This window comes from Leuciscus leuciscus (genome assembly GCF_965113295.1).
Source record: "Leuciscus leuciscus genome assembly, chromosome: 5".
NCBI classification, from domain to species: Eukaryota; Metazoa; Chordata; class Actinopteri; order Cypriniformes; family Leuciscidae; genus Leuciscus; species Leuciscus leuciscus.
The window spans coordinates 33,138,904-33,151,243 of record NC_138729.1 but is presented as its reverse complement, the minus strand read 5'-3'; the positions used below and the strand labels follow the sequence as shown (position 1 = coordinate 33,151,243).

General features: G+C 37.0%; 1 protein-coding gene across 2 annotated transcripts in view; it reads left to right on the top strand.

Annotated features, from left to right (window-relative positions):
- Positions 1-1,215: 1,215 nt before the first annotated feature.
- Positions 1,216-12,340, top strand: part of LOC309499414 (multiple epidermal growth factor-like domains protein 9) — a 116,845-nt gene continuing 105,720 nt past the window's right edge. Inside the window, exon 1 of one of the 2 annotated variants that reach the window (XM_082170651.1) lies at positions 1,216-1,857. In XM_082170651.1, the coding sequence (XP_082026777.1) occupies positions 1,350-1,857 (508 nt within the window). In that variant the 5' untranslated portion in view covers positions 1,216-1,349. The remainder of the gene's footprint in view (positions 1,858-12,340) is intronic. The other variant, XM_082170650.1, reaches the window with a different exon arrangement.

Below are 12,340 nucleotides of genomic sequence, written 5' to 3'. Positions count from 1 at the left end.
TACACACATATACAGATAAATTTGAAGCATAATGAAGCATCTCAGTTCATATTGCTCTATACAGTTATGGTTCACCACCATCAGACATTAAACCAGCCTTTGAACTTTCCAGAGAGCAGTGGATCAGTGACCAGCCAAAAATGCCTGCAGTGATATGAAATTCCTTGATTCAAGGAATGAATATCATCAAGTGCACACATGCTTCTCCAGTGCACACTGACAAATGTCCTTATGTAAATTGCTTAACAATGTGGTGTGCATACAGACAGTAGCTTTATACAGAACATATTTACATATTGGAGTATCAAATAGGCTACTGCAGGTATTTTTTATCATTCCCATTTTCTCTTTTTTCATGGGCAACCAACCCCACAGAAAAGACTGAAAATACTTAAAATCAAAGCACTGCATTTAAGAGGTTGTTTTATTTGATTTATTTTGTGATATTTTAAAATAAATTGTTACATTATATTATATTAATTATCTTCATTATTGTTGAGAGCTCAGAGCCTCCCTCTCAGTCGTTGAGCAGCTGTGACAACAGACACCGTGTTCTTTACTCATGGTGCGTCACCACTAGAGGACGCAATTACTCTGTTAGTGTAGGCGACTTTGATTCTGCGTCTTTCTCGTGCTTTTGTTAAGCCTGTTTTTGGGCGAATGGAACTTAGTAAAAAATATCCATTAACAATCAAGCCATTAAGATAGACTAAATTAAACGCTGTTAAATTGTCCTTTTTCCATAATGTGGTTTTAAGCACAATTTCTACGGGTTATGTTTTCATGTTTCTAGATGTTTTTTGTGTTAAATTGTACAGATGATATTCTGTCTTACAATAATGCGTCAGTACACAAATATCATCCATTTTGTTAATAGCGTACATTGCAAATAGAATATATAGCAATCCATTTTATAAATATTATAAAAGCTATAACCTACATGTTTTGCATTGCAGCAACTTCCCGTAGTTTTCTTTGAGAATGTTTCATTCTCACTGCAGGCTCTCGGTAGTATCTCGCAATATTTGAGCTGTTTTCTTTCTTTTGTCACTTTTTAAGACAGCTCATTGAGTTGTCAGTTTTGAGGCTCCTCCTCACAGTCGTATGATCGGTGCAGTGTTACGTCAATCTTCATGAAGTCTGCGCTCTGATTGGGTGGAGGCGTGGCCGTTGCCGTAGTAGGCGGGGTTTACAACTGTCAGTCCTGCTGGAGTGAAACCGTGCAGTTCACAGCGCGAGTGGACAAGTGGAGACAATCGGATGAAACACGGATTCGATAGTAGGAAGTAACTGTCTATATAACTAAAGGATACAATTGAAACGTTCCACATGGGGAGTTAAAGAACAAAATGACGTGTATGCGTTACACTATGTTACTGTTCTCAGTTTTGGAGTTATTGTTGTTTGGGTACACCGCTGGTTTGTCGCGTACTGTACGTCGCCTGAGCGATGAGAACGCGTCTCCAGGCGCGAGACTACCGCGTGCTGTGTTGGGTGAGACGTTGGAGGCGACCACCATCCCAAACCACTTACAAGAGGACGACAGGGACTCCAGGTTTTCACCTTTCACCTCCACAATGACCATCACAACCAGGGATTTCAAAACCACTGGCAGAACTAACCAACTACAGCCCTTATGGCTGACCACCACGGCAGCGCTTCTTACCAAAACAATGAACCCAACCTCCAAAGGCAGTCAAGTCAAAGAAAACTCCACAAGACTAAACATTACAGTAAAACCCACTTCTTCCTCTTCAATTACTGGCACAGAAAACACAAGCCCACCTGAACTGGATACTGCAAAGAGTTCATGGACAGTGAAAAGCACCTCAAAGCCTCTTGTGACCACTGAGAAAGGTAGGTTCGGTTCTCACTCAGTTCTCCCTTTTTAGTGACATGAGGATGACGAGTATGCAAGTTTGTAAAATGTAAGCTTTCCAAATGTGCAGTCCATTTGGAGCGTGTTATACTATAAGAAGCAGCAGGCCCTAGTGTGTCCTTGAATTTCTTTCCCAGCCTCTGCAAATCAGATTTTGAGGGATTTACACCTGCACAAGCTGTTTTAGTGTGCTACATTTATTATTTTATCTTCACAGCATTCTGACAGAATTTCACAGTTCACACTGTTTCTTCTTTATAGTCACAGGTTCACAGAGTTGTTTACTGCTTCCAGAGAATCAGTTAGAACAAACCAGTACCATCTTTGTTCAGAGACACTCCTTTGTCTCAATTCTCTCTGTAGGTTTTGTGGTAATACTGATTATCAGCTGTAACAAAAATGAATTGACAGATAAATACTTTCCACAAACCTTTAGTACTCTACAGACAGCTGTGAATCGGAAGGACAATGGAGATAAGGCCAGTTGTGCAGAGACAACCTTCTTAATTGCTTTAATGTGATTAATTACCACCTGACTGCCAAAAGGGGAAAACAGTCATAAATCTTAAACCTTCCACTCGTTTATCTTGAGTTACATGATGTCAAGCTAGCTTTGAGAATAAGGATGATTAATTTTCATTAAGGTCATCCAGTGTAGTATCAGCACTTTTATGTCTGCTTTATCTGTTTAGTTGAATGACACATGTTTTTGTCTAATTCATAATCTTTCATCTAGTCAGTTTCTTACTTGGAAAAAGGGTGAGAAATTCCTCTTTTTGGTATCATTAAATTCTCTCAGTCTGAACTTGGATATATTCAGTGACAACAGTGGGATGAAATGCAGTTAAAAGAAAAGTGAACCAGCCATATGAGGTATAATCAAAGGTGCAGTTAAGACAGTGTGTGATCTGCAGCCCCATGGACTTCATTGGAAGTGATTGTACTGCAGGGAGACAGGTGTTTGAGATTACAGTTAATAAAAACCATCTCATTCTATGTAGCAGCCCAAAGGCGACCGGTTCTGTGCCTGTTTGGGATTTGTTTCTGGATTTTAGCCCTTTGCTGTTTACTGCAGGTCTTCAGCTTCCACAGAAAAGCGGATATGTCACATTAAACCCACTGATTCAACAGCTTAATATACACATGAAGAGAAAAGGAGAGTTATCATATTTCAAGGATTTTTGTGCATTTGTTGTGCATTTTTATATTTATTTTTTGCCTTGAAACGTTTGTCGTGATTATCTGATTTATGGGGTGAAGGTTTGAAAGGCTAAAATAGCTGGTGTTTGACTTTTGTTCCTAGTGTGGTAAGTTTAGTGCCCTTGTTTCCCCAGACATACAGTAGATGACATAATTTTAGGGTAAGAGGTGACCCGGATAGCATCTTATTTAGAAAGCTCAACCTAAAATCATGGGCATAATATTCAGGATCTGATCAAGACATTGTGATGATTGCATAAGAACATCCATGGTATTTTGTTCTGGCAACTGTTCTTTTTGATCTAAAGTTTGTGCATGTTTAATATTAGCAGTGGTATGGGGAACCTTAAAACATTCACCTCATTCTGTCACAAAATGATTTCAGTCTCAGACTCAAATAACACCTGCACAAGTTATTGTAAAACCAAGAATCAGAGCGAGACACCTTAACTTAAGCTACATTTCCTTTAACATAATTCACCTTTTTATTATTACAAATGTTAGTATTGTCTTCTTTATTGTGTTAGTACAAAGCATAGTGATCATTAATCTGTCTTGTAGACGCACTAATGCAGCATTATGGCTCTTGGACACACTGGTAATTGTCTCATTTCAGTTCCTTCCATTATATTCTCTTCTTTGCTCTGTACAGTCTGTTTCCGCAGTGGTGTGTAATAGACAAGCAATGAAAAAATAAATAGGATTGGGGTGAAATCATGCATTTCATCTTTATGCATGTGGATGGACACATTACAGCCTATGTGTACAGAAATTAAGTTCACCAAAATTAAGAATAGTTTACATAAAATTGCATAACAACTACAGTTGTTAGTTTAGCCTAGAGACAGTCTGAAGTTTAACCTAGAAAGACATGACAAAAACAGGGTTAAAATATTAAAAACTCTTATCATATAGCCTAGTGTGCTTTTCTTAGTAGCCAAGTGTGTGCACAGTACAGCTACAGTATGTGATGTTTTGTTCTGAAAGATTTTTCCTTCATTTCAGACATTTTCATGTTTAAATGTCAACCCCCTATTTAAAGATTTATGAGAATGCACTTTACTAGCAGATATCAGGATTGACACTTGTGTTCTTTTTAGGCCTATTTAACAAGTGCAGGATTAGCCTGTAAACAAAACAAGAATATGAGCCAGTATGACACAATCTTTAATTTGCCCTTTCCCTTCAGTGACTCATGTAATGTGTTATTTTTATTGGAATGCAATCAGGAAAAATAAATTCCCAGTGATACTTGTTTATGATGTGGTGGCAGCAACATCACACTTTATTTCATCAAGAGTACATATCATAAACATTAAAAGTAATGCAAACAAACAGTATACTGAAATACCTTGAGGAGATGAGGTTGGTTTATTGCTGAACTGGTATGTGGTGATCTTAATGGCTGGTTTCTATTTTTTATTTAAATAATTCCTACAGAACATTTGTTAAGGGCAATGCACTCTGTTTTCTCACCACTGTACCTGTGATTCAGAGTTATACTGTAGCGCTCATATTGCATGTCATATTGTGCTCTACGTGTGAGCAGCGTGTGGCTTATTAAAACACATTTTAGACAAGGACAGTGAAAGTCATTTCGTAAATCCCCAGGACTGCAGGACACACACAGGCTTGTATGATGGCTGTTTTTCAGCTACTGCGCTGTCCTTGCTCGGCAGTTTCATTAACCGGTTTGAAGTATCATGAGCTCAAACAAATTACCATACACATTATAGACCTTAAAATCTTCAACTGTGTTACTATCCCTAAGTTACCATACAGTTTTTGATGATTTTTTTGTAAGACCTATTACTGTATTATTAAGTTAGATGTGCTGCATTTTCAAGACAAAACTGATGCTGTGGTCTGAGCTTCCTTTTAACATTAAAAGCATCCACATTATGCTCTGAATAGAACACACTACTGTGTGTTTGGTTGGGTTTGGCTGTTTCAACATAAATGTTATAAGTGTATTGACTTTAAATTAAAACAGTTTTAAATTTAAGACTTTTAAATTAAAACAGTACGCCGAACTAATACTATCCAACTTAAATGAATTGTAATGCTACAGTATGGCCAACTCAAGTTACCTTTATTCATATACCATACAGAATGCTTCAAAGCAGCTTTACTGTGATAAACAGGAAAATAGTGATCAATGATGCAAACAGACTTCAGTTCTGTTTTGTGATTGTAATGGTGGTCTAAAGCTATTCTTTGAATATGCAAATGAGCTGTAAGAGCAATTAATTTAGTTTTCTAATGTGCTGTGTAGAACATTTTGATTTGCACCTTATTTGTGGATTCCCATCTGGGAGTTTTATAAAAGCACTGCTCTACTATTGCTTAGACTGCCATTCTCAATACAGCTCCAGGCCTACAAACACCCTAAATCCAGTTCTTTTGTGAGGAGTAGGCGCTTCCAGACTTAGCACAGATTTATTTTTCTGGCTGATTAGAAACTCTCAGGAGTCCTAGAGCCGCAATACACAGATAACTGCCCTTCTGCCTCTGCTTGATAGCCAAGCTCTTACTATCCTCTCCCTCAACCATTTGAAAGTCAAATTCATAATGAATTTAAAATGTACTGGCCTGTATATCAGGCATACAGTGTGAGTCTCTGTCAAGAAAACCTCATTGCTAAAACACAAAGGATATAATGTATATATCCTTATAATTATGTCCCTATGCAATTCCTTATATGCAAACAGTATGCCAAAGTTTATTTTGCCTATACACGGCATTAGGTCAGTGATTGAGCCTGTCATTGTTATAGCTGAACTTCTCTGATTTACAACTCTTATATAAAATATACATCCCTTACATATCCAACACCGTGCATTTCTCTCTCTCTCTCTCTCTCTCTCTCTCTCTCTCTCTCTCTCTCTCAGATTACCAATCAATTGAATATCTAAAAATGTTTATCCCTGCCTCACACTCTGCTCACCAGCACACTAAGTGCTCTGAAGAAAATTAAGAGTGTCAGTTTGTGGACAGAGCACGCAACAAAGAACATGAGCAAGAATATCAGCACATGCTTAACTCGGTGTGCATTTACAGAGCTTTCACAATGTGTGCATGCTTTTGAGACTACACTGATACCACACCCAGGCAATTAGAAACAAGTATAAACCTGTCCTAAAATTTATTTTCTGAAGGAGCGGACTTTCGTTTTATTACTAATAAGCAATTCTTATTACTGTAGTTATTCAGCTTTTATCTGACAGCCATGTGCCTTGTTTAGAGACTCAAAAGGATGAAGTTTGAAACCACAATTAATTTAGTTACAAGTAGTGATGGGTATCGTTAAGGTATTAACGGTATTACTACTCTTACCGATGCTGCTTATCGATCAGGTACTTTAATGGTATTCTTATCGGTTCTTTTTGTTATATATATATATATATATATATATATATATATATATATAGAGATATATATATATATATATATATAGATATATAAATGATTACAAGTCGTTGTATTATTTTCATGTTATCACTGTGAAGCTGCTTTGGTACAATCTGTATTGTAAAAAGCGCTATATAAATAAAGGTGACTAATATATATATTGAAAGTAAGATTATTAATTCTGAGCCATGCTAATTCAACAAATATTTGACACGCATTTATCATTTACCACACCTGTTTGTGGTCTTTCGCTCATAAGTTTCTCCTGTCATTGAGGTAGGTTTATTAGCTTTCTCACTGAGCATTACGGTTACGTTTTCACACTGAACGTGACTGTATGACAGTGCTCATGTATTCTGCTTCTCTCAGCGGTACCACACGATTTGTCATGTGGGTGGCAATGCATGGTGACAGGGGCCCCATGACACCATGCTGCTCACCCCTGAGGGTCAGTATGTCGTTGAACAGGCCTGTGTCAGGCTACGGTTATATAAGTGTCCTGTACATTTCTTACATAATAACGACAAAGCTACTGAATCTAATAATAGGCATTTGCCCAAACATGTTACGATGATGTGTGTGACATCCTTGCTCATCACAAACAAGGGATACCTGTTTGGAAACTATGCATCTGATGACAAATATGGTTACTGTCCGCTTATCATCAAGTGTTTAATCATTGAAGGCACCTAAAATAAAGTTGTTCGTTTTGAAACCACATTCAAGACTAATCATGTAGTAATGATAAATGAACACAATCTAGGCTCATTGTAAGTACATACCTCTACCTACATTTAGCAAAAGCCCCAAAACGTATCTGCTGTATTTACTACAGTTTCCAGCTGAAATGAACATTAGACCACTTTGATTCCTTTTCACACAAATTATGATTACGGGGTGGATTATCGATATTTTTGTGGCATTCCTTGCACAATACTGTTATGACCTAAAAGCACTTTAGTAAAAGTCCTTCAAGAAGTTCAAAGACTTGTAGATACAAACCAAAATGGCACGGTTTCTTGAAAAAATGTGTTTTTATCTCACTTTTGCATTTGTTAACACTATCAGTTAAGTTTAATATTTATGTTATTTTTAAATGCCTAGAGCATTAACTTTTTAGCGCCACTCACTAGAGACGCATGATTCTGGATACATTTCTTTCTGGATAGGTTTTTTTTTTCTTAATTTTTTTTAGAGACCACGGTTCTCCGTGTTGGGTAAACATGTAATTTACTAGAGGTTCTGACAAAATGTTAATTTCTGCAGTCTATTTAGAATTAATTTATATATATATATATATATAAACAGTTTGAATTCAATGACTTGAATTCAGACACTTCATCATAAGATGAATCAGGGTTTTTGAACGAATCTCTTGAATGAACGATTCAATGACAAATTAATTATTTAACAGTCACGTGTCACCACCTACTGGTGTAATGATGTAATTGATCTTTATTTGAATCGTCAAGTTAAATCCAAAAGGTGATTTAGGCTACTCTGTTTTGATTGCTACCGTAGACATCAGTTTTTTTATAACTATAAAATTGTGATAATTTGAATGTTTACTTTGTACCACAGAAATAATTATACTGTGTGGTTGAAAAGACTTAGGCTAGTTAGTGAAGCTTTCATACCTATACATATTACAACAGCTCTCTCTGGATCAGTGGCAGCTCGAATGATCACATGGGTGTTTGAATCGTGCAGCTCTACCACTCACTCGACATTTCATTTCCGAACTTCCACAATTTGTACAGCAATCCAATGTAATAAAACCTTGCCAGATTCATGTTCATCTGTTTCGGATAAAACTGAATGTGCATTTGGACGTATCACTTTGAAACTGTCACGAAACGTGCAAAAAGCAATGTAAAATCATTTTGTAGAAATATCGCCTTAGGCTGGGTTGAATAGTGCAAAAATATTTGTTAGTTTTAGAGAATGTCTTAACATTTATTTGATAGATATATTTCTATGTGCATGACATGCATCACGTTCCCCCTTTTCTCATTTTTGATTTCTCATACTAGGAGCAATGTGTGAATTAGCACAGCTGAGAGCTTCATTCACAAACTTCATTCAGGAATCTTTAGCTTCTTTCACTGACAACCTTCATTTTACAGTCTGGAGCCGACCTACAGTCTGCCATTATGGCTTTAAAGATGGTAACTTGATGCCTGTTTGCATTGCAACAGTAACACCCTCATGCAGACATTTGAACCTACTCAATATTTTATTGTGAGGGATGAGTACCAAAAAAAAAAACACAGATTTGGAGCAGGAATTTCCAAGAATGTGACAAAGGTGAATTTAGGTCAATGCGCTCAACCCTGTAAGATATGTAGCCGTTAAATGAAAGCTTTAATTCTTATTCAAACAAAACAAAGCTGTGACCTTTACATGTTTGTGTAAAGAAAGCCGATATCTCATTGTCAGGTGTCTTGAGCTGACTTCATTTTTTTTTGGCATATTCTCTATTGATACTCAATAAGGGGGATCACCTTGCCAATGCCCTTCCACAAACACTCATGTCTCAGCATGTTTATGATTGTGTAAAAACAGAAGAAGGACTTCCGTCCTTGCGTCCATAAAGACCATCACATTCACTAAACTACTGTACGATACACTAACAAAACTCAAAAGTTGTAATTTTTAAGTTGTAAGTTAAAATGTTTTTGAAAGAAGTCTCTTTTGATCACCAGGGCTGCATTTATTTTGATCAAAAATACAATGAAACAATAATTGTTAAATAGTATTACAATTTGAAAATAACAGTTTTCTATTTCAATATTAAAATTGATTTTATAACTGCTGAATTTTCAGCATCATACTCCAGTCTTCAGTGTCACATAATCCTTCAGAAATCATTCTCATATGATGAGTTGGTGCTCAAGAAACATTTCTTATTATCAGTGTTAAATACGGTGTTTCTACTTAATATTTTTGTTATACATTTTTCAGGTCTCTTTGAGAATATATATTTTTTATATATAATTTATTTGAAATAGACATTATTTTTAACAGAGTTTTTACTGTCACTATTCCTTTTTTGTGTTACCTTAATGCATCCTTGCATTTGTATGAAAAATCATACTAACCCCAAACTTAAAGACAGGTAGTGTATCTGTATTTCTTTTAAATGATGCCTGCTCTCGCGGGACTGTGGGAAGTATAGGCTAGGAGTGAGTCTTGTAAGACGATGCAAGACAGATAAGATGGATACTTGTAATTGTTCCATTAAGAGACAAGTAAAAACACTTTGTCTGGCAGAGTTCTCCTATTGTGTAATCTGCAAGGTCACCTCTGATTCAGATCAGATTGCCCCCAGTCAGCCATGGGGAACTGTACACGCTCAGAGCTTCTCCTAAATATATCACAGCAGCGCTCCATTTCTCTCACTGCATCAGTGCTTATGTGTATATGTGTGTGTTTTTTCACATGTTCACACTCGCAGGTCCTTTGGGAGGTTACTGTAAAACAATGACACACTGCAGGAAAGGTCCCCTTTGGATTTATGCATGCAATATGTTAGACAGTTAGAAGAAAAGGAGTATTTTCTGAATTTAGTACCCACCAGATGTGTTCCCTTTTGGAACAGTGTTATTTCAACCCATCAAAATGTGGTTCTTTAGATATTTTTTAGTGATCCTGGGATTGCCTTTGGCATTTTTTTTAGATCCTAAAATTTATATTTTATCCATCATTCTTTCCTCACACATCTCACTGAAACTATCATCATCGCAAATTACAGCTACTGTGCTTTTCTTCTGGGAGAAAGCACCTGCTCCCCTTTTACCCAGAAAAAACACAGAAGCACTATATTTGAACACTGCATGTATGCGATATAGTTTCTCATCAGATAAGCTCTGGGTTGCTACACAGCACGCTAATATTGCAGCACAGTCAGACGAAGGGTGCTTTAATAATGAGATCTCTTTGTTCTGCTCAGTTTTTCGACTTCTGGGAGCAAATAATTTTGCTGACAGCCTCTCTGTGACCTCTGTAATATTGCTGATCATATTAGATGTGTAAGGTTACTGCTGCTGTAGGTGCTAGAGGCTTTTGAGTTACTGAGCAGGCTGTTTTTATAACAAAAAAACTGTTTACTGAGGTGTTGACGTGCACTGGAGGGAACAGTTTGTACTGCGAGAGCTGATAACAGGACGGGCCAGGCTCAAGTCCTCTCTAAATCCTACAAAACATTCCTTGAAACATTGCTTGAAGGCAGTAGCCAAGTACAGGCTGTTTTCATCAAGCTGGTGTATTTCAACATGTTCTCAGAGCCCACAGGTTCAGTGCACCCCTGGAGGTACAGTCGCCCCACTGGCTATGAAATGTGTACTTTCCATATCATTTCCAATAGCTGCTTGAATCGTAATGTTGTAGTTTTGCTCATACAGTTTCTTTTAGAGATATTTCAGCACCATATTTTCTGCCCTTGTGCTATTCCCCTGCTGTGATGGCACTGGAAAGTGGCAACCTGCAGCTTTGAATAAATTCACACTTTTTTGTGCCATGTTCCGATAAAAAAAAAAAAAATCTCTCAATGTGTAGAAGGCCAAATGAAATTGTGCTTTACCACGACCACTTACTCATTGAATCTCTCGCCAAAAGTCATACTGTTAAGCATTATTGAATGTTAAAGGTGCAGTGTCAAGCAATTCAGAGTTACCAATAATTGCAACAATAATGTTTACTTTATATTGTGTTTTAAACCAGTGCTCAAATCGTTTTACAAATGAGTAAGTTTGGCCTACATCAAAAAAACAAAACAAAAAAAGTAACAACAAGCCATCATCTTTTACTCACCCTTATGTCTTTTGAAACACGTATGACTTTCTTTCTTCCATGAAACAAAAAAAGAAGTTTGACCAAATGATGACCTCATCTGTCAAGTAAGATAGGGACTTCTTTTAAGACTCATCTTTACTATATAAAGCAACATGAACAATCTTTGAAACTTCCTTTTGAATTCCACTGAGGAAAGAATGTCATACTGGTTTGGAACCCCATCAGGGTTAGTAAATGATGACACAACTATCCCATTTTTAACCAACTTAATGCATCCTTGCTGATAGTTCAATACATGAAGACCACTGGGACACAGAAGAAGCAGTGAAACATAAGAAAGAAAAAACATGCCAAGTACACTTTTAAAGGGGTCATGAACTGCGTTGTTTTATAATGTTTCCTGGGCTGCACTTATTATGTTAGTATGATTTTTACATCAAATATTGTCATAATTTACAAATAAAAGGCATTTTTCCTACCCTGGTTTTAGCCCTCTGATATGAACGCTCTTTTTTTTTTTTTTTTTAAGGGGTGTGTCTGCTGTGAGACTTCAGTGTATATGCACGCGGCTGTGATTGGCTAACATCTTTGCATATGAAATAAGTATTACATGAGGAACTTTCTCAAAAACTTTCAGCACGTTTTTACTATTACAACTCTCAAGGTTAACTAATCGTGAAAAGTGTTGATAAGCCTATAGCATTATATTGTAAGCTTGTAAGCACTTCGACTTCGGCGCAGTAATATCTTCACTAGAGGGAGCGGGGGCCGGTGAGAGGATTTTTCACGAGTGAAGATATTACTGCGCCGAAGTCGAAGTGCTTCCAAGCACTTGCTATGGTATTCCGCCATACAATATAGTTATCCATTTTACACGCTTAGAAAAGCGCAATGTTTTGTTTTGTGTCACCGTCCTAGGTCGAGTTACACTACGCGAGTAACTGTATTTAAATAGGGAAAACGTGGAGGTGTTTGGTAGCTTCTCTGCTTGGCCCATATTGAATGAACTGGACTAAGCTAAGTGCTAACAAAGTTTCGCCGCAAGACAGCGATTTA